General features: G+C 37.3%; 1 protein-coding gene and 1 non-coding gene across 6 annotated transcripts in view; both read right to left on the bottom strand.

The window, feature by feature from the left end:
- Positions 1-257: 257 nt before the first annotated feature.
- Positions 258-23,788, bottom strand: part of Mcu (mitochondrial calcium uniporter) — a 166,524-nt gene continuing 142,993 nt past the window's right edge. For 4 of the 5 annotated variants that reach the window (XM_074079104.1, XM_074079106.1, XM_074079105.1 and 1 more), the window contains 4 exons: positions 14,539-14,699; positions 12,624-12,827; positions 3,976-4,092; positions 258-2,118 (listed from right to left, as the gene is read on the bottom strand). In XM_074079104.1, coding sequence (XP_073935205.1) covers positions 2,041-2,118; positions 3,976-4,092; positions 12,624-12,827; positions 14,539-14,699 — 560 coding nt within the window. In that variant the 3' untranslated portion in view covers positions 258-2,040. The remainder of the gene's footprint in view (positions 2,119-3,975; positions 4,093-12,623; positions 12,828-14,538; positions 14,700-23,788) is intronic. The other variant, XM_020166560.2, reaches the window with a different exon arrangement.
- Positions 14,026-14,157, bottom strand: LOC141425346 (small nucleolar RNA SNORA51). Its single transcript, XR_012450406.1, has one exon. It is a non-coding gene; the product is annotated as a small nucleolar RNA SNORA51 (small nucleolar RNA).

Genomic DNA, 23,788 nt, shown 5'->3' with positions numbered 1-23,788 from the left:
GCTGCTGACCATATTTATGTCTACTGAGGTCATGTGACCTGTTGGTGGTGCTGGAAAATTAGAAATATAAATGACCATCTTAGGTTCATGAAGAATTAGTAAAATGTCTGTTTTGACATACAGAGTTTAGGAAAAAAGCTTAATTTGATAATGGTATTTTTATAAAACCCAATTTCAAAGTAAAAAATCTTTCCACTGAGAATCACAGGAAAATAAAGTTTCTGTCTTGTTTTGTTTTAAAGAACGAGATGCTATAATTCAAAAATTGAATAAGTATTTATTGTTCCAGAAGGTACATTGTTTTTTATACATATTTCATAAATGATACAGGATTGTACACATGTTCAATATTTTGCTATTGTAAGGACTTTTCTCCATGTCTTCCCTCCCTTACCTCCCCCCGCCAAAAGGATTTGCTCATTGCACTGTGCTGTTTCTTCTTAAAAAACCCTGCACACAAACAGGATAAATGGTTTAAAAATAATCCACACAACAAAAACAAAGGAGGGAGGGTTGAACAACGGGAAGGAAGTGGGAGGTGGGCTGGGGAGTGGAGACATGCATCCTTTCATTCCGTCATGCCAGTGAAGGGTGCTGGTGAGGCAGCAGCAGTCCTGGCTGGCCTTCAGCCTCTGCAAGGCACGTGGAGTCTGGGTTTGTCATTCTATCATATACAATGATCCCAAAGGAGGAAGAAAAAGAAAACCTTTGCCACATAAGGAGGGATGAATCATGTGAGAGAAAAGAGCCAATCAGCTGTGTGGCAAGCCCCCATCATCCTGGCCATTCTGCCCCAGAACAGTTAAAAACAGGATATTAGACACAGATTCCTTTGACTCTTCAAGTACAGATGCCACCTGGAAACATGGTAGAAAACATTTTGATAGAGTATAAGATTAATGTTTCTTCCCCTCAATTTAAGATAAGAAAAAATAGGTGGAGAAGGTAGGCTAAAGAAAGCCATAGAAATGTATTCCTGTATAAAGATAAACTGCACCCTTTGAGATCCACACCCTTGATTTACAACCTGTGGTGAGGTGGGAGGGCTCACAAACGGAGTGGAAGTCTGTGTCCTTGTACTACCAAAGCCTCCAGACACCTCAGTGCCACCTGGGTGGCCTGGAAGGCTGTCACAAGCAGATAAACAGCAATGAGATTAATTCTGGTTCTGAAATGGCTATTGTGCCATGATTTTTAGCCAATTTATAAACCTTTTATCTTCCTGATTTGGTAATAGAGCTGAATATCCCCCCTCTGATCTGAGTTGTAGAGGGAGTGGGGATTTTTCCTCCTTTGAAAGACTAATTCATAAAAAAACAAAACAAAACAGAAAAACCTCATGCAGTATTGCCAGTGATTTCTAGATACTGATCCAAAGCACGGGATATACAGATAGTCCAAGTGTCAATTACCAAACAGTTACAAACTGGTTCTAATCATCACTTGGATAAAATTAGCATAACCAAAAGATATAGGTAGGTGGTCAGAAAAGGGGCCTAGGAAGGAGACATTCCAGTAACTTTGCAGAGACTGGGTCTAACTTGAAATAAATGTGAATGATAAGGCTAGGACTCTGCTCACCACCTATATATCATGAGGATTTATTTTTCTGGTATATTTACTCCTATGTCAAAAAATAAAAAATGTTAAATTAAAAAAAACAGAGTTGAGTGGGGCGCTGGTGTGGTACTGTTTTGCTGATTCTACAAAGAAGATGCAAGAAACGAACACCCCCAGCATCATTCTCTATGAACCTCTATGAATCTCTATGAATCTCTATGAATGGCATCATTTCATCCAGAAACTGAGGTGCTTGATTAAGACAATAGTCACTGAGCCCTTTGAGCTTATATTCCACAATACCTGATCCTTAGATTTTAACATTCCTTTCTTCCCTAAGATCCTTTTTGTTTTATAATTAAAGGTAAAAACCCTCTACCCCCCACGAGGCTCCCAGCTTCCACCTGCAATGCTTTAATTAAAAAGGCAAGAGTTATAAACAGGTCATCTCTCTGCCGGGATTCACAGGCTCTTTGCAGATCAGTCTTTTTCACCAATTTGTCGGAGGGGCAGATGTACTTGTAATGGGTCTCTCAGTCTCTTAAGGTCCATTTCTGCCTAAAATAGAAACAAAAGGTGAGAAAAACTACTAGTGCAGCTTTCAATGACATTACTAACTTCCAAGAAAAGGAAACTGTCAGGGTGAGTGTGATCAAAGTACATTACACATACACATATATGAAGTTAGCATAATGAAACCCACTAACTACTGCTTGAAAAAAGGGGGGTCAGTTAAGAACAGAATAGAGGGGGTGAGTTTAATCAAAGTACACTGTATGCATCTATAGAAATATCACTGTGAAACCCTTGTGTACAATTAATGTACGCTTACAAAAAAAGCACCAGGGATATGGCAATGAACAACATAAAGTCTCTGTCTGTATGAAGCTTATGCTTTAGTGGAGGATGTAGCCAAACTTAAAAATATGGAATGCATCAATAGTGAAAAAATAATAGTATACTTGTAAGTATGTGTTTTATATCTTTCTTCCTTGTCAGTGAGTAAATTCCATGAGGGCAGAGGTCATGTCTACTATGTTCATTGTTACTTCTAGAAGATTCAGCATGGTGCCAGGCACATAAAAAGCACATAATATGTATTTTTGGACAAAAAAAGGTAAAGAAGAAGAAACTGTATTTGTTCCACTAGTAGAGAGTCAAAGATCGTTTCAGTTATTCTGAAAATCAGAAGACAAAGGGCTTTAACCCAAAGCACAGGACAGCAAAGATGAAAGTCCAGAATAAAACTCTGTCTTTGGCAGTTTCAGCAGCTAACAAAGCCCACCAGAGAAAGGCAGTGCTATCAGAGGATAGGACTCCAGAGCCTTAGGATGTAGCCAACATCTGAGTCTTACATATTGATAGCATCTTTCTAGTGAGAAGCCCTCTCACACACCTTTGCAGGGAAACAAAATTTTAACTTATACTACTTAAGACTACTTACCCAATGTCTGTTAAGTGTTTTACTTAGCTGGTGAATTTCAGTACAAGGATGTACAGTCAACTGCACCACTTTCAAATCCTCCCTTGCCTGTGAGGAGCTGGGTTAATAAGCTTTGGGTGGGGCTGAAGCATCTGTTATCTGTACAATTCTAGAGATGATTATGATTGGGATTACCTCCACACAGCTGCAAACCACACACACAGCAACAGAAGACAAAGTGTACTCAGGCCAAGGCAGAAAGATGGATGAAGCCTATTAAAAGCACAACCTCATCAAAAAAGGCAGAGAAGGCCCAGAGAAGAGCAGGTAAGCATTAAAGAGGATGGAAGAGCTTCTCTAGAAGCTAAACTGTGACCCCCGAGGTCACAAAAGACTATGGAGAAAAGAAATGAGGACTTACTCACTAAAATCAAAGGTATCAGATTGAAGGCAGCTCACCCAGAAATTTGAAAGAGGTATAGGCCTCATGAAAAAAAAAAAAAAAAAACAACAATCTTTTTAAAAGAGATTCTTCTAGTTAAATAATACTTGACCTATGCCTGGCAAAAATTTCTCGTAATCTCTTTCTTATACCTGGATTTTACTTTTGCCCCATTGCTACCAACATTTTAGTTGAAAAGTCTTTGGGTCAATAATTATAGAAAGGAGAAAGAAAAGCAGATAGCTCTAGTTGAAAAATAGACAAATTTAAAGGAACAAAATAGAAAAAAAAAAAAAGGTCTAAAAATTTCATTGTGCTACAATTAATAGGATAGATGGGACCTACCCTCTCTTTATCTGCTCATGCTAGAAAAGCTACAGGAGTATCTACTGCTAGAATAGTCATTTTTATTAGCCGAGAGATAATTTATACAGGAAAAAGAGGATTGGGTCATTCTTTTAAGTTTACCATTTGAAGAACTGTGGTTATGGACAATAATAATGCCACACACGATGGGCCTGGGATTTCTTCTAGTTTTTACAAAACGTACCTGAGCAATTGCATCCTTGAGTTGATTGTATCTCTCTAGGTCAAAACGTGACTTTTTGGCTCCTTTATGGAAAAATAGTAAGTATTGTCTGTCTCTGGCTTCTGGGTAAACATATTCCTAAAAATATAAAGAAGAAATGATCTTATTAGTCCTTAGCATACTATCCTCACAAAATAAGCATTTCCCAACTTGACTGGATATGACACTTAAGCATTCATAAAGACATACTGACATGTGTCATGTTAAATATTTAATTACTCCTTAAACATTTTTGTTTTGTTTGTTTTTGTGTTTTGAGACAAGTTCTTGCTACATTTTCTGGGCTGGCCTGAAACTCCTGGGTTCAAGCGATTCTCTGGCCTCAGCTGGAACTACAGGACATGCCACTGCACCAGGCTAAAATTCCTCTTTTGTAGCTGCGGTCTATTCATTTTCATTGATGTTATATTATATTGTATGAATATTCATAGGTAAATACCCACTCTACTATTGATACACTATGGAGTTATTTTCTGGTTTGGGCTATTATTATAATACTTTCAGGAATGCACCTCCTATGTCATAGGGCATGTGTTCAAATTTAAGAGGTGATGGTGCCGGAAGTGGTAGACCATGTGTGAAATCCCAGCAATATGGGAGGTAGAGATCAGGGAGCTTGAAGTTTGAGGCTAGCCTGGGCAAAAAAGTTAGCAAGACTCCATTTCAACCAACAAGACAGCCATGGTGGCACATTCCTGTGGTCCCAGCTACATGGAAGGCCACAGGTAGAAGGATCATGGTCTGAGGCTAGACCTGGACAAAAACGTGAGACTCTATCTGAAAAATAACTAAAGCAAAAAAACAAAAACAAAAACAGGCCCAGGGGTGTGGCTCAAGTGGTAGAACTGCACAATGTTCTGAGTTCAAACCCCAATATTGTTAAAAAAAAAACCAAAAAACCCCAAAAATGTGATGGTAAACAGGCTTCCAAAATGGTTGTACCAGCAATGATCCTACCAGCAGGATGTGAGAATTGCCCACTCCACACCCGTGCCAACACCTGGTTTTGCTAGTCTAAAAAATGTCAGCCAACCTAGCATTCGAGCAGCAGTATCATTTCACTTTTAAACAGGTTTACTGACACATACCACACATACACTCTACCCACTTGCAGTATATTCAGCAGCTAGTAGTATATTCACAGAGTTGCGCAATCATTCCTACAACTTAAGAACATTTCATCACCCCCAAAAGAAACATTTTATCCTTTTTTTTTATTGGTACTAGGGTTGAACTCAGGGTTTCACACTTGCTACCCAGGCGCTCTACCAGCACTCTGTGACTTGAGCCACACCTCTGGCCTGACATTATATCCTGTATCAGACACATCTCATCTCCCTCAACACCTCCAGTTCTAGGCACTACTAGTCTACCTTCTGTTTCTACAGATTGCTTTTTTGTTTTCATATAAAACGAATCATACAACATGTGGGCATTTGTGTCTGGCTTCTTTTACTTAGCATGATGTTTCCGAGGATCATTCATTTGTAACAAGTATCAGTATTTCATTTCTTTTTATTGCCAGATAATATTCCATCGAATGGATATACCACATTTGTTTCCCATTCATTAGCTGATAGCATTTAGGTTACTTCCATTTTTTGGTTATTGTGACTAATGCTATTTGAAATATCCATGTGCAAGTTTTTGTATTGACATGAATTTTCATTTCTCTTGGAGAAACATAGCATTTTCCTAATCATTCATGAGGCACAGATCTTTTCATTTCATATATTACTGGCCTTCTGCTTGTCTTCTTTTAGAAATGCTATTTGAAGCTCTTGCCATTTTTTTCTTTTGGATTGATTTGTAGATTTATATTCTGCATATGGATCGTTTGTTGGATTTACATTACTGTAAATATCCCCTTTTAGATTGCTTACCCCCTTCCCGGTGTCCTTAAATAAACAAGTTTACTTTAATGTAGTCAAATTGTTTACTCAGCCTTTCTGGTTAGCACCTTTCACTGTGTAAGTCATGCTCTGTTCCAGTCACTCATATATTCTATTTCTCAGGAGCTTTGCTGTGCTACTTTTCATATATAGATCTCTGATCCATCTCAAACTAGTTTTTTCTTTATTGTGTGAAGATAGGGCCATTTCATTTTTATATGGATATGCAATGTCTATAGCACCTTTGTCCTAGCACCATTCACTGAAAAAGACTCTCCTTTCTTTGTAGTGCCATCTTTTAACAATCATAGGTTCATGAAGGCTGGGAACATAGTTCAGTGGTAGAGTGCTAACCTAGCATGTGCAAGGCCCTGGGCATGACACTTCTGCAGAATTTACTCCTCTAGTCATGGACATACTACAGCATTCCACTCATTAAGTCTCCTTTATGTTTTTCTGCTAGAGGCCTTGCAGATCTTTTGCTTTCTAAAGTCTGGGGATATAGCTCAAAGGTACAGTGCTTGACTAGAATGTGTGAGAACCAGAGTGTGATCTATAGCTCTGAAAAAAATAAATAAATGACCTTTTGTTTTATGGTTCTTTTTCTGAGACAGGGTCTTACTATGTAGCCCAGGCTGGCCTTGAACTCACAATACTCTTGCCTCTGCCTCACAAGTAGGATTACAGATAAGTGCCATCACGCATGGCTAAAAGGCCATTTTAAGGTACATCTTAAAAAAAACTTCACTTTCTATGTGTTGCTGGCATACAGATATGCAGCTGACTTACATACATTGACCTATGGTCACTAACCTCATGCAAAGCATTTGTAGATTTTACCTAATTATCTGTATAAATAATTTCATTTATTTCTCCCTTCCTTTTCCCTTTTCTCCTTCCTCCCTTCCTCCCTCTCTCATTTTGTGGTGCTGGGGATTGACCCCCAAGTCCTTACGTGTGCTAGATAAGTGCTCTACCATTGAGCTACACTCGTAGTCCTCTTTTACTTTTTTTTTTAAATGTGCAATATTTATGAATAATGTCACTTTTCTTATTTCATATATTATTCTTGTCTTCTGCATTGGCTAGGGTTTCCTGTTCAAAGCTGAATAGAAGTGGTGCTTTCCCTGTTCCCAGATAACAGAGGGGCACCAGAATACTTTGTCTAGTTACCCACTCCAGAATTACATGACACTGTTGTATATTTCAATACTCTATGTACTTTAAATTCCATAAGAATTTGTCATTATTGTTTTATACATTAAATGTTCATTTAATTCACATATTTACCATTTTCTTTGCTTTTCATTTCTTCCCTTTTCTCACATTCCATCCATGATAATCTTCCTCTGCCCAAAGAATGCCCTGTAGTATTTCCTTTAGTGCAGACCTAATGGTGACAAATTCTGTATTTGTCTGAAAGTCTTTATTTCCCCTTCATTTTGCAAGATTTTTTTTTTCTGAGTACAGAATTCTAAGTTGATGGCTATTTTCTTTCAACACACTGAAGGTGCTGCTCTACTATCTTGTGGCTTTTCACTGTGCTGCACTTGGCCCTTTGAAAATAAGCTTTTCTTTCCCTTTGTGGATGCTTTTTAACATTTTTTCCCTTTGGCTTTGGTTTTGCTATTGATTTTTCTAGATGTGCTGATGTCTTTCATCATTTTAGAAAATTCTTAGCCATTAACTAAAAATGTATTTCTTCTAATTCTTTCTTCTTAGAGTCCAATAAAATTAAGTTTGTTAGGACTTTCCACTGAATCCTCTGTATCTCTTACCCTTTCATATTACATATTTCATTATTCCATCATTATTTGTCTTTAGTTATGTCTAATCTGTTGTTAAATCCATCTTCTATATTTATTTCTAGAATTTTCATTTGGTTCTTTTAAAAAAAATCAAGTTATCTGCCAATATTCTCAACCTTGACTTTTATCTTCTTGAATATATTTATTTTACGGCCTAGCTCTGACAATGCCAATATTTGATCCCCTATCTGTGTCTGCTTCTAATGCCTATTGTTTCTGTAGAAATTTCCCTGTGTGTCTTAGTTGTTTCGTGCATGACTAAACAATTATTTGCAAAATTACTAGTCACATAATTTAAGGTTTAGGATGATGTTATCTCCTTCCAGGCATTACTTACGCTTGCTTCTGCCTGAACCTGTATTCACTTTGGAACTAGCTAGAGTCTAGGATTATCCCAATAATTTATATGAGTGAAATGAATAAGTGATGAGCTACAGTCTCTAAAAGAACCCTACAATAAGCTCATCCTTATTCTACAGATGGTGACTTTCAGAAGTTCAAAACCAAAGAAGGAGTATTTCACTTGCTTTAGTGATCCCTGGGTATTGATCTCTATGGCTCTGGTCCTTCAAGGTTATCAAGGATGGATCAGCTTCTAGGTCTCTCAGTCATCCCCCCTCCCTTAATTGACTTAAATCCCCAGAGGAAAAAGTATACCTAAAAACTAGGCTCACCTTCTTGGGACTCTTATGAGCCTTGCCTAGTCATTTTTGTTATTTTGTTCTCTAGTATCTTCAGGCAGACATGTATTATATTCCATCTAACAGCTGTAACTTACCCTAATGGGACTGGTCTGAGTGTCTAGACCAGTTTTACTGCGACAACTATAAGCAGAAGTAAATATTTTAATTATTGATAGCAAATATTGGATAAATGGTAAGTCAAATGGTCTGTGGAGGCCTTTTAAAAATGGGTAAAAAAAATTTAGGTCTGAGGACTGGAGGCATGGCTCAAGTGGTAGAGCACCTATTTAGCAAGCTTGAGGCCCTATGTTCAAACCTCAGTACTATAAAAAAATAAATAAAACCCTGATGTTTGAGTCAGTAACATGGAGTGAAGGAATAATTGCTGGATTAAGAACTTGAGATAAAGCCCTCTACCATCATCTAAATTACAACTAGGTTACTTACCTATCTTTACCTAGGATGTAAATGTAAATTAAATTTATTCAAATCTATTCTATGCTTTCTCTTGTTGGCCACAAGCATTAACTGAGCAATTATGTGCTACAATCTAGTTTAAAAATTTTGTGATTTGACAGTACACATGCAGATAGCTTAGTTATGAGAGTCAGAGAGGGAGAGGTTAGAAACATAAAAAGTAAACTGGGATAAGACACTAGAAGGAGAGAATGGGATGAAAAGCAGGTCAAGGGGCTGACACTGAATAAGAAGATGCCACCTCTTCTTTGAGCTTAAAGGAAACAGTATAAAAGTAGGTACAGATATAGTTAAACTCACAGGGTTCAGCAATTAGAAAGCTTATATCTATCTGTTAACTTCAATTTTCTACAAATAGGAAGAAACATTAGGGTGGGATGGAGAAGGTCATGTAAATTTTTAGAATACCTGCAGTGGGGGTTTAGGGAAGGAAATTAAATGAGAAACACAAGCAGTGGCCCATTCCACACTAATACATGATTTTTGTCCAGTATCCTGGATATAGGATAAAGGGCTAGACTCATGACAGATTAGGAGTTTGTAGAGTACTCATGGTAGAGAGGGGCAGGGATACTAGGATACTGAGAAGAGAATGGATACCAGTCTAAGTCAGACAGAAAAGGAAGCAATACAGAGCAATATGATGGCTAAAACATTAAGAGGAAGATGCTAGTAGCCTAAAGGTCTGGACGAGGTCAAAGTGGAGAGGGAGTGAGTAAGAGGGCTAGAAAGAAAAGAAGTATGATCAGAAATCAGCACACAGATTCATATTATAAGTGAGGCAGTTCTAGGAAAGAAGGTCCTGAATGGCCACTGAAGTGGTTTGCTGGAATAAAATATAAGTAATGGTTGTTGAAATTGAAAAGATGATGGATAATAAAGGTTAGGTCATTGTTTCTCAACTATGTTTTGCATTATGACCCCTAAAAATCTTCTTCTAGACATTTTATCTTTTCCTGATTGCCCTTCTTCCCCCAAAGTTTAATATTACAGATACGCTGTAGATAGTGTTTATATATTATGACATCTGAGGCACCTTTACTCCCCAAGAACCAATTTTCACCCCTTTGGGACAACATATTCTCTATTGAAAATGCATGGGCTAGACTGTGGGATGGGTGTTCCACACATGTGCTCAAGTCACTCCAACTGTCATTTCTTATTGTCAGACTCCTTTTCCACATAATGGAAACTGATACTCAGATTTCATTGAAATATGTTAGTTAAATTCAAGATTCTACTAGATTTTTTTTTTTTTGAGACAGAGTCTTGCTGTATAGCTCAAGCTGGCCTTGAATTCAAGATCCTCCTGCTTCTGCCTCCTGAGTTCTGCGATTACAAATTTGCACTGCTGTTTCTGGTTCCACTGGATTTTATTATTTGAAAGAACTTGCATCTTATAAAGATTCTTTGGGGCTTAATATATTGTTGGGATATATTCAGATTGCTAAAAAATGCAGCAATCTGCATTTAGAAGACTTTAAGTGGTATTGAAGAGCATTCTGCTTCATAGTTGAAGAATATTTAACACACATTTTATTTAGTTAATGTTTTTCTGTTCATAGTGAAGAGTGACTAAATTGTTTACTACTATTATTTTGCAACTTGTCACTTGGGGGCAGCAACAATGTTTTAGGAAATACAGAAGTGGAACATTTAACAAGTAGGACAGATAAAATATTAAAGATCCAACTATGTGACAATGAGAAGAAAAAAAGTGCTGACGTGTGTTCAAGTCTAATACCAGCATTAATCTTCAGATCAAGAAATCATTTGTAAAACAGAGCTTTTTGCAAGCAGTAATTATTTCCCTGTTTCCCTGTAACAAGACACATTTGAGTTCAATTCCTGGTGCTATAATTTAATGCTTGGCAGATTACTTATCTTCACTTCCCCATCTATAAAATGGGGAACATATACTTATAAGGTTGAGATTAAATGTATGAATGTACATATTCATATTACTAGATGTAAAATGCCTGCCACACAATTAGCCTCAAGAAAGGGTAATTAATAGTAATGAACATGCAAAAGGCATGGGAATTTCACAGAAATTGGAAGAAGGCTTAAACTTCTCAATAATCAAGGAAATGCAAAATCCACAAGGAAATATCACTTTGTACTCAAGTGACTGGCAAAGGTATATATCGGAAGTAGGCTCTAGATATAAGGAATAACTGAAAAGTTCTAGTGCACGGCTGAAGGCATGGCTGGCATTTTTTTTATATCTTCAAGTCAGTGTCTTTTAGATATAAGGTAGGTTGTTACATCATAAGGAAATAAAAATTTAATAAAACCAAATACCCAGCTTTAAAATATATTATAGTCTAGTAGGAGGAAAAAGACATTGCACAAATAATTATAAATAAGATAGCATTGGATGGGTGACATGAGAGGCACAATGTACTCTAGTAAGAGGGAAAAGAGTGAAGCTAGCTGGAGGAAACTGGTTAAAAGTTCATGAAAGATAAGCATTTAAGTAAGCATGACAGGTAGAGATCAACAGGGAAAACTTTCCCAGCTGAAATAATGGTGAGAAGTAAGGAATAAAGTGGTGGGAGACTCAGGACAGCTTGGGGGAATGGAGAATATAATTTGGTTTGCTTGCAACCCATAGGGAAGTTGAAAGACATTTGAAAAGGACAGACTGCATGCAGTTATGAATACTCAGGCTAAAGGGGAGGGAGAGGAGTGAGAGGGAAACAAATGCAAACCATGTACAGAGCAGTGACTAGGTATGATTGGTACCCTATAACAGCTCTGTTCACACAGGGACTAGTGTGAGCCAGACATGGGAGTAGATGCAGCCAACTGTGGGCAGACATCCTAAGGACAGTTTACTTTCTTTCTTCTCAAGTAGATACATTTGGGAGGCCCAGAAAGGTTAAATAACATCCTGTGTTTAATTTCCCACATAAATATAGGTTCATGATCACTGCTCTAACAATAGAAAGAAAATCCTATGTTCAAAAGCAGACATGTAAAATAATGTGAAGCAACTCTCAGCTTTCTTCTGATACATAAGAAAATAGAAATCGTTTCTCATGTGTCTCAGTTATTTCAAATGTTTGCTATTCAAGGCAATGCTAGGTTGGATCTGTGATGGTACCACAGATACAATAATGAGTGATGCTAGAGACTGGGGAGTAGCTCAGTGGTAGAGCATGTGTTTAGCATGTGTGAGGCCCTGGGTTTAATCACCAGCACATAAAGAAAAAATGATAAATCCCTCATACTTCCCAAAGTGACACTATGAACTTCCCAAAATACTTAAACCAGCACTAGCAACACAATTAATTCTGGATACTGGTGTTTAATAAATAAACAAGACTTGGTTGATAAACAGACCAAGAGTATAAAGTGATTAGGTATCTAATTTTTACCTTTTTATGAAGTAAAAGCAACAATTAAGACACTTATTCTTTAACATACATAGATACAGAGTTCAGATTAAGTATTTGGTTAATTATCACCAATTCTCCATTCTAAGAACATGGACGCGTGCGTGCGTGTGTGCGTGCGTGCGTGTGTGTGCGTGTGTGCGTGCGTGTGTGTGCGTGTGTGCGTGCGTGCGTGTGTGTGCGTGTGTGTGTGTGTGCGTGCGTGCGTGCGTGTGTGCGTGCGTGTGTGAAGGATAAATGAGTCCTTTATAGAGAACTGGCCTTGGAAAGACTATGAGAAAAAAGAGAGATACTCTGACTACCAACTTCATTACCATCTCACCAAACTATGTGAAGAGGAATTCTTACCTGGCGCGTCATTACGAAATATGCATACATTGCCATGGCACTTCCATAAGTGATGAAGTAGGTGACTGGCTCCATGATGTCCCAGGAATATTCCCACCAGGTAAGCCGGGCCAAAATGCCAAACTGTGTGGCCATGTAGGCAAGACCACCCCAAAGCACCAAAGTGGTCCTCTTCTCAGCTTTTCTGCTAATTTCAATTCGTACCTTTTGGGAAATCATAAGGCATTCTGACATGGAATTGATTTAAAATTTATTAAAACTGTTCTATGTCCAGTAAAGAAATTTTAAGAAATCAGAAAAAGCACAAATCTAATAGTGGTTGTTCTTTTCTTTAATCCTCAGAATCTAATTTCTTAAAATGAAAATGTAGTTGTGGGGTGGGTATGGTAGTACACTCCTGTAATCCTGGCTATTTTGGGGGAAGAGATAGCAGGATTGTGGTTTGAGGATAGCCTGGGCAAAAGTGTGAGACCCTATCTGAAAAAAAAAACAAAACTACAAGCAAAAGGTCTTAGATGTGGCTCATGTGGTAGAGTACCTGCCTAACTAAGTGTGAGGCCCTGATTTCAATCCCCAGGATCACAAAAAACAAAACAAAACAAAACAACCTCCCACCACCGCCCCTCCTCCCTGCCCTGGCCCCCCTCCAAAAAAAAAAAAAATCCAAGCAAAACACAACCAAAAAAACCAAAACTGTCATACATTGTATAACTATGCATATATGGTGGTGGTCCTCTAAGACAATAGTGAAGCTGAAAACTTCCTATCACAGCTGTTAGAATGTCATAGCCACCATACAGCACTCACATTTGAGGTGATAGTGTATAAACATATCTACTACACTGTTGTCATATAAAAGTAGAACATATACAATTCTGTACAGTGCATGATACTTGATAACAGTGAATGACTATGTTACTGGTTTATACTTTTAAACATTGTTTTAGAGCGTACGCCTACTTATAAAGGAAGCTTACTGTACACTGGCAATAGCCTCATAAATCTCAGATGCATGTGTTCCAAGTGCAACAAGAAGGCATTACAGTGACCGACTATACAATCTAGGTTTGTATAAGTCCTTCTATTACATTCTCACAAGAAGTCACCTAGGGATGCATTTCTCAGAATGTACCCCTGTCCTTAAGTGAACCATGAGTGTACTTCTTGCATTATCATAAAAATTAAGAGTAACATATGTTCACTGCAAAACATTCTGAAAAGTGTAAAGAGGAAAAATCAATCAGCACTCTACTATTCTCTTAGCATTTTAGGATTTACTCTTTCTGATTTTTGTGTGCATGTACATATGTAAGAATAGGAATAGCTATGTGAATAATGCATTTAAAAATTGGATCAAAGAATGCATACTGTTCTAGAATTTACTTTCCTTTTTTTCCCCATCCCATGTCTTCCCATTCACAATACTGACCAGGCACAGAACCTGGGCTGAGGTGTATATGGGATGGGTTTACTTTGCTTCCTCTATCTGTATAGGCAGTGTAAGAGCACAGCCTGTAGTAAGTGCTGGAAGGCCTAGAATTTATTTTCCTTAATGCATCATAAAACTTTCTATAGTAAATTATACTTAGATAATAATTTTAATAGATGCATAATAGTCCAGATAATATTCATTCTTTACTTGGCTAACATCATTATATACCTTTTCTGATAAACAATTATTCCAACCTTTGTTTTAAAGATGTTAATTCTGGTTAAGAGTGGTGCATATAGACCTCAGAGCTCTAAGTCCACTATCAGGCTTCAAATTATTCCTTTTAAAGTTTTCATTAGAAATTTTTTATGGTTCAGTCCTGTAAATTAGTAGACTATAATTTGACTGACATAATTCAATTACATAAAACTTGGAAGAGAAACAGGAACAGGTGAGGAGAAAAGCCTGAGACTGGATTTTCACCTTCTCCAGGGGAGCCAGCTGCTCTTTAAGGACCTCTAACCTCTCGATAAGTTCCCTTTCCTTGTTCAGCTGGTGCTGCTCGATGCACAGAGTGGTGTAGAGCTGCTGGACCAGAGTCTTCACATCATTCAGCGTTGCTGCGTTTTCATGGCTTAAGAGGTCTGAAAGACAGGGGTTATGTTACTTTTTATATCTCTTAAATGAAGAGTTGTAATTCTTGGGACGAGTAGCCAATGACAAGATAACAAAGCAGATGTATCCATTATAGGAACCCTACCTTCAGTATGAAAATAAAGGAAAGTAACAGTTCTAAAAAAAATGAACTGCCCACAATTCCAGAAAGTAAGCTCATATCTGGGTGTCTCAAACATTTTGATAGCAACAGCCACTATTATATAATTAGTCTAAATGTTACTAATGTGTCTATGGTTAAGGAAAACATTAAGAAAAATAATTAAAATAATAATCTTCAGGGCTTGGGGATTGCTCAGTGGTACAGCACTTGTCTAGCATGTGTTAGATCCCTATAATCACAAAAAAGAAAAAAAAATAAAGACAAAAAAGCAAATGTTAAAAATTAGTAAAGAGGTTTAGAATCAATCTGATTATGATATTTATTAAAATGTTGATTTATAATTTATCTGTGGTCCTGCCATTTTAACTTAGTTTTTCTCTTTTACAAACTCCTGAAGAAAAAAATAACAGTATTTCAATTTGCAAATACGAAGGTATAAATAAAAATACTATCATCCTAATAATCTTAAACTCCATACATCTTATCCATAACACACTAACTTTTACTTATTCCTGTTGAGGAAAGACAGAGACTAGCTGTGCGAGCCTCAATATCATATTCTAATGGGGATGAGGTTAGGAAAACGATTCAAAGAGTGAAAGAAATTCTTTGAACATTTTATGCTGTAAGTAGCATGTGTTTCCAGAAATCTAAAAATTATGTTTGGAGAATCTAAAAAAAACTCAGTTGATTACTGTTGCTGAATTAAAAAAAACCCATCAGAAAGCTTTTGTTTTAGACTCTTGTTAGCTTTAAATGTGACATTTTGTTAGGTATGGCATAAGACCAGCTCTCTTCTAAGTCAAACTAAGACACGGTAAGAAATAATCATATACTTCAAATATTCTTCATGGGTGACTTTTAGTATAGTAATCAAAGCAATTCAATCAGTGAAAAAATTAACATGAGAGTGACAAATTGGATTAGCAGAGAGCTGAGATAGTAAAATGTGACACAGCATCTCACATGCTTCAGTAAACATGCACTGAGTTAATGCAAGCAGAAAGAACAACATCCCAGGCCATGAAGGAAATGTAAATTAAAACCATGTAAAGATTCCACCTCACTCCTGTTAGAATGGCTATCAGCAAGAACACAAACAACAAATGTTAGCAAGGATATGCTGGTGGGATAACAAACAACAAATGTTAGCAAGGATATGCTGTAAATTAGTATAACCACTATGGACAACAGTATGGAGGCTCCTCAAAAAACTAAAAATAGATCTACCATATGATCCAGCAACATCTTTTCTAGGGATATACCTGAAGGAATGTAAGTCAGGTTACAGTAAAAGCACCTGCACACCCATGTTTACTGTAGCATTATTCACAATAGCTAAGCTATAGAAACAGCCAAGATGCCCAACTACTGATGAGTGGATTAAGAAAATGTGGTATTTATATACAATGGAATTTTATTCAACCACAAAGAAGAATGAAAATTTGTCATCTGCAAGTAAATGGATGGCATCATCCATCATTAAGAACATCATCTTAAGTGAAGTTAGCCAGGTTCAGAAAGCCAAAGGCCACATGTTTTTTCTCCTAAATGGAAAATAGACCTAATACAAATACAAGCAATATTATGAAAAACAGGTCATGCTAAGGGGAAGTCACATATGAGAGAGGAGGGTAAAAGAAGGAAGTTAACAAGGTGAATATGGTTGATGTACTTCCCATACAAGAATGAATGAAGAATTTAAAAACCTGTTGAAGTCACTGTAAGAAGGGAACTAAGGTAGAAACAAGAAAAACAGAGGGGATGAACCAATTTGGGTTATAGAAATGTCATAATGAAACTCCTTGTATAGTTATCTTAAACAAACAAAAATGTCTTCTTTCAAAAACACAGAACAGGAAGGTAAAACAGGTCCTGTCTGGGGGATGGTGCCAGTGGGAGGGGAGGATATAAGGAAACGGTGTAGGAGGGTGAATGTAGTAGAAATATTATGTACTCCTACACGAAAATGGAAAAATGAGACCTGTTAAAACTATTCCAGGAATGGGGGGAGGAGGGATAAAGGAGAATGATGGATGGGGTGAATTCAACTATGGTATGTTGTAAGAACTTTTGTAAATGTCACAATGTACCCCCAGTACAATAATATAATTTAAAAAAAATGAAGACATAAGTCTTTTCTGGGTACCAGTGGGAGAGAAGTGGGCAAAAGGAAAGGGTGAATGAGGATGAATATGGTGGATGTATTTTGTATTCATATATGAAAATAGAAGAATGAAACTTGGTGATATTGTTCTAAGAAGTGGGGAGGGAGGAAAAGGGAGAAAGATGGAGGGGTTAAATCTAACTAAGATATGTTATAAGCACATATGTAAATGTCACAATGTATCCCCCTATATAAATATTCCAGGCTAATAAATTTTAAAAATAAAAAAATAAATATTTAAGACAAAAAAGGGGAACACTTTGATTTCTGAAGTCATCTATGTCAACAGGGCCTTCTTTAAGCAAAGCCGCAGTGAACGTTTACATATGGCTTTAAATTTGGCACAGTTGCCAGATGAAGAAACTGCACTGTAGAGGGCAGAGATAACCTGCCTGGAAGGTGGGCAATAAGTAGACTCCGTATCTCCTGACTCCTAGGTCTAGAGCTGACACAATGCCTCTACCATTCCCATCTAAATATTCCCCCTGCAAGCTCTGTTTTCTTTCAAAAAGATAATTCCTGAAGTAGATCTGCATTATCTACATTAAAACCCTCTCACAGACATCCCATGTTATGCTCAAGAAAATGACATAAGTAAGCTTAAAGACAAATTTATAAAGGAAGAATCTGAGTCCTAGAGAGATAATAAGAAACATTTTTGTACTAGGTATTGGTGTAGTCACTGCTGGGGGATCAAATAAGAGATGCTTTCTCTCCCTAATGAGGTCTAGAAGTGACATTCACAAAGTCAGTGAGGCACAGGGAATGGGAGATCTGGCTAGTAGCACACAGACTTTCCTATTCTATGCCCTTTCTTTTAACCATAACCTGAGGATCTATAAAATCTGAAATAAGGCTTGGCATTTGTTTAATAAGAAAAGTAAGTTTCTATTAGAATATCATTCACTGAAGACTTCTTAGTTTAAAAACTAACCCTCTTACTATAGGTTCTATGTAGAAATTTATTATTTTTGATTAGTTACTATTTTTTGAGATTGTATCTCATGATATAGCTCAGGCTGGTCTTGAACTTGTGATCCTTCTGCTTCCACCTCCTGATTGCTGGAATTACAGACATGCATCACCACACTTGGCAAAATTTCTTTATTATTGGCAGTACTGGGGTTTGAACTCAGGGCCTTTTTTTTTTTCATTTTTCTTTTATTATTCATATGTGCATACAAGGCTTGGTTCATTTCTCCCCCCTGCCCCCACCCCCTCCCTTACCACCCACTCCGCCCCCTCCCTCTCCCCCACCTCAATACCCAGCAGAAACTATTTTGCCCTTATTTCTAATTTTGTTGTAGAGAGAGTATAAGCAATAATAGGAAGGAACAAGGGGTTTTGCTGGTTGAGATAAGGATAGCTATACAGGGCATTGACTCACATTGATTTCCTGTGCGTGGGTGTTACCTTCTAGGTTAATTCTTTTTGATCTAACCTTTTCTCTAGTTCCTGTTCCCCTTTTCCTATTGGCCTCAGTTGCTTTAAGGTATCTGCTTTAGTTTCTCTGCATTAAGGGCAACAAATGCTAGCTAGTTTTTTAGGTGTCTTACCTATCCTCACCCCTCCCTTGTGTGCTCTCGCTTTTATCATGTGCTCATAGTCCAATCCCCTTGTTGTGTTTGCCCTTGATCTAATGTCCACATATGAGGGAGAACATACGATTTTTGGTCTTTTGAGCCAGGCTAACCTCACTCAGAATGATGTTCTCCAATTCCATCCATTTACCAGCGAATGATAACATTTCGTTCTTCTTCATGGCTGCATAAAATTCCATTGTGTATAGATACCACATTTTCTTAATCCATTCGTCAGTGGTGGGGCATCTTGGCTGTTTCCATAACTTGGCTATTGTGAATAGTGCCGCAATAAACATGGATGTGCAGATGCCTCTGGAGTAACAGTCTTTTGGGTATATCCCCAAGAGTGGTATTGCTGGATCAAATGGTAGATCGATGTCCAGCTTTTTAAGTAGCCTCCAAATTTTTTTCCAGAGTGGTTGTACTAGTCTACATTCCCACCAACAGTGTAAGAGGGTTCCTTTTTCCCCGCATCCTCGCCAACACCTGTTGTTGGTGGTGTTGCTGATGATGGCTATTCTAACAGGGGTGAGGTGGAATCTTAGTGTGGTTTTAATTTGCATTTCCTTTATTGCTAGAGATGGTGAGCATTTTTTCATGTGTTTTCTGGCCATTTGAATTTCTTCTTTTGAGAAAGTTCTGTTTAGTTCACATGCCCATTTCTTTATTGGTTCATTAGTTTTGGGAGAATTTAGTTTTTTAAGTTCCTGTATATTCTGGTTATCAGTCCTTTGTCTGATGTTTAGTTGGCAAATATTTTCTCCCACTCTGTGGGTGTTCTCTTCAGTTTAGAGACCATTTCTTTTGATGAACAGAAGCTTTTTAGTTTTATGAGGTCCCATTTATCTATGCTATCACTTGCTGTGCTGCTGGGGTTTCATTGAGAAAGTTCTTACCTATACCTACTAACTCCAGAGTATCTCCTACTCTTTCTTGTATCAACTTAAGAGTTTGGGGTCTGATATTAAGATCCTTGATCCATTTTGAGTTAATCTTGGTATAGGGTGATATACATGGATCTAGTTTCAGTTTTTTGCAGACTGCTAACCGGTTTTCCCAGCAGTTTTTGTTGAAGAGGCTGCTATTTCTCCATCGTATATTTTTAGCTCCTTTTGAACTCAGGGCCTTATGCTTGCTAGGCAGGTGCTCTACTACTTGAACCACATTCCCAGCCCCTTTAAACTAATTTTTCAGATAGGGTCTTATATTTTTGTCCAGGATCAGCTTTGGACTGCAATCCTCCTACCTCTGCCTCCTGAGAGGAGACTGAGATTACAGTTGTGCTTGTTTTTTATGATAGGGTCTCACAAAATTTTGCCCAGGCTGGCTGTGAACAATGATCCTCCCATATCCAGCTCCTGCATATCTGGGATTACAGGCATGTGCCACAATGCTGAGCCAAAATTTATCTTTTATATCAATCTTTTTTGACTTCCTTCTCACTCCAAGGTTGTAAAAACACTTGTCTTTTTGTTCTTTCAGCATCTTTAATATTTTTTTCTTCTTTAAGATTTAATTTTTTGATTCATATACACTCTGACAAAGAATTTCTAGGTATTTTTATTACATGTACATGAATATACTTCTTAACTGACATACATTTAAAGTAATCTGATGTTGTATACAGACTATAACAAAAGATGAAAATGAGATGAAAGTCCACTAGTAAGTTACAAACTGAACAGATAACAGGTGATATAAATTCAAACAATGTACAACATAGCAGCTGTGAAGCAGAATGAGATACTGATATGATAAGATCTTCAAGATTTATTAGGTGAGAAAAACAATTCAGTGATTTTTATAACTTTTTAATGTGCAAAACTAGTACTGTGTTTCCCAGACTATCCTTCCCTGTCTTGTTCTGAATTGGGGCAAACCCAAAGAGAAATACAGGTAGGATTTTGAAGCCCTTATCCTCTGGAGGATGGTCAGTAGTGAGAATGCTGTAGGTACCTGCAGTGCCTGTTTGCTTCTGCTGTGTCCAGCTGTTCCTCTCAAATGTTACTTCCATTGACTTACAGAGAAACCCAGGCCCCCAATCAGATCTAAAGATGTCCTGTTCAATATGGTGGCCACTAGCCACATGTTACTTATTTTTAATTGATTATCTTAAATTGACAAATAAAAATTGAATATGCTTATTATGAGCATGTTTTGAAATATGTATATGCTGTGAAATGGCTAAATAAAGCTAATAAAGATATACATTACCTAATGTACTTTTTTTGGTGAGAACATAAAATCTACTATCTTAGCAATTTTCAAGGATGTAGTACATTGCTACTAACTATAGTCACCATGTTGTACAATAAAGCATTTAGAAACTTTTCCTCCTAACTGAAATTCTGTGTCCTTTAATATTTCTATAGGCTCTCATATGTTAAATTTAAACTTAAATTAAAAATTCAGTTCTTCAGTTACATTAGCCACATTTTTAGTGTTCAAAAGCCATGTGTGACTAATGGCTACCATACCGGACAGTAAAGAAATGGAACATTTTTAGCATCACAGAAAAGGTGTTTTTTTTTGTTGTGCTTGTTGTTTGTTTTGGCAGTGCTGGGGACTGACCCCAACGCCGGGTGCCAGAAAGTTTTATTTGACAACACTGTCTGGAGAATTTTTCTGACAGTATAGCACTCTATTACAGTGCTACCACAAAAACTGGCTGTGTGTCGATTCCCACATTCCCTGGTCAGCTTTGATTTGCACACTTGTGCTACTGCTTCAAAATGAATGCCTTTGTTCTGATCCTCCAAGCGCTTCCTTTCAGACTCTTACATCTTCAGGTTCATCTACAACTGTACAAGGTCTTCTTCCTATACCTATAATAAATCCTTTATTCTGTAATATTTATATAGTTCTGTTTCCCTAAATGAACAAACAGTATGTATTGCATGCTACTACTTCTTGCATAAAAAGAAAACTATGTATTTACATTTGCTTATGAATGCAGACTATCCTGGTAGGAGACATAAGAAAGTAGTAACAGTGCTTGGTGATGTGGAAGAGAAATGGGTATCTGGGGTATAGGGATAAGAAGACGATTTTTATGTAAAATTCTTTAAGACTTCGGGAATTCAGCTTTATGAATGTATTACCTATTCTAAATAACAACAAAATAATGTGCAACCACAATACTGTCTAACAGAAATGAAAAAAAAAAAAAAGAAAATGATAAATCATAGGAAATCTCATAGATGTGCAATTCCACACCTGGCTGAATAACAGTTATCTTTCTAATTATGTGTCAATAAAACCCCAGCAAACTCAAGATGCTTTATTTTGTCAGATTTTCTTGACTGAAGGAATATGGCTCCAAGATACCATGATGGTGGAGGAGAATATAATCCTGAGCTACTGACACTGAAAAATCTGCCTACAGGGTGGAAGTGAACTCATAGGAAGAGGGAAAAGAAATCTGCTAATGGCTTAACAACAATGTTTTGGGATGATTAGCGGATGCTTCACTAAAAAGCAATTAGACAGTGGGGAGGGGGGGGAAGGAAGAGGGCAGGAGGGTAAGGGAGGGCAGGCGGGGGGAAGGGGGGAGAAATGACCCAAACATTGTATGCACATACGAATAAAATAAAAAATTGTAGGCTAAAAAAATAAATAAATAAAAATAAAGTCTTAATACTAAACCAAAAAAAAAAAAGGCAATTAGAAGTTTTTTAATGTTTCTGTACATGCCATCAATTCCAGGATAATTAAGGTACAGAAAGATAGGGGACTAGGAGTAAACTTAACAAATGATGTGAATGACCTCTACAAGGAAAACTATAAACTCCTGAAGAAAGAGACTGAGGAAGACTATAGAAAGTGGAGAGATCTCCCATGCTCATGGATTGGTAGAATCAACATAGTAAAAATGTCGATACTCCCAAAAGTAATCCACATGTTTAATGCAATTCCCATCAAAATTCCAATGACATTCATTAAAGAGATTGAAAAATCTACCGTTAAATTTATATGGAAACACAAGAGACCACTAATAGCCAAGGCAATACTCAGTAAAAAGAACAATGCTGGAGGTATCACAATACCTGACTTCAAACAATATTACAAAGCAATAACAATAAAAACAGCATGGTACTGGCACAAAAACAGACATGAAGACCAGTGGAACAGAATAGAGGACCCGGACATGAAGCCACACAACTATAACCAACTTGTCTTTGACAAAGGCGCTAAAAATATACGATGGAGAAAAGACAGCCTCTTCAACAAAAACTGCTGGGAAAACTGGTTAGCAGTTTGCAAAAAATTGAAACTAGATCCATGTTTATCATCCTATACCAGTATTAACTCAAAATGGATCAAGGACCTTAATATCAGACCCCAAACTCTAAAGTTGGTATAGAAAAGAGTAGGAAATACCTTGGAACTAATAGATATAGGCAAGGACTTTCTCAATGGAACCCCAGCAGTTCAGCAACTAAGAGATAGCATAGACAAATGGGACTCATAAAACTAAAAATCTTCTGCTCAAAAGAAATGGTCTCTAAACTGAAGAGACCACCCACAGAGTGGGAGAAAATATTTGCCAGCTACACATCAGACAAAGGACTGATAACCAGACTATATAGGGAACTCAAAAAACTAAACTTGCCCAAAATTAATGAACCAATAAAGAAATGGGCAAGTGAACTAAACAGAACTTTTTCAAAAGAAGAAATTCAAATGGCTAAAAACACATGAAAAAATGCTCACCATCTCTAGCCCTTAAGGAAATTCAAATTAAAACCACACTAAGATTCCACCTCACCCCTGTTAGAACAGCCATCATTAGAAACACCACCAACAACAGGTGTTGGTGAGGATGTGGGGAAAAAGGAACCCTTTTACACTGCTGGTGGGAATGCAAACTAGTACAACCACTCTGGAAAAAAATTTGGAGGCTTCTCAAAAATCTAAATATAGATATGCCATTTGATCCAGAAATACCATTCTTGGGGATATACCCAAAGGAATGTGACACAGGTTACTCCAAAGGCACTTGCACACCCATGTTTATTGCAGCACTATTCACAATAGCCAAGTTATGGAAACAGCCAAGATGCCCTGCTACCAACAAATGGATCAAGAAAATGTGGTATTTATACACAATGGAATACTACTCAGCCATGAAGAAGAATGAAATCTTATCATTTGCAGGTAAATGGATGGAACTGGAGAACATCATCCTGAGTGAGGTTAGCCAGG

Source organism: Castor canadensis, chromosome 7, assembly GCF_047511655.1.
Source record: "Castor canadensis chromosome 7, mCasCan1.hap1v2, whole genome shotgun sequence".
Lineage (NCBI taxonomy): Eukaryota > Metazoa > Chordata > Mammalia > Rodentia > Castoridae > Castor > Castor canadensis.
The sequence above is the reverse complement of the archived record's forward strand: the minus strand, read 5'-3'. Positions and strand labels throughout refer to the sequence as shown.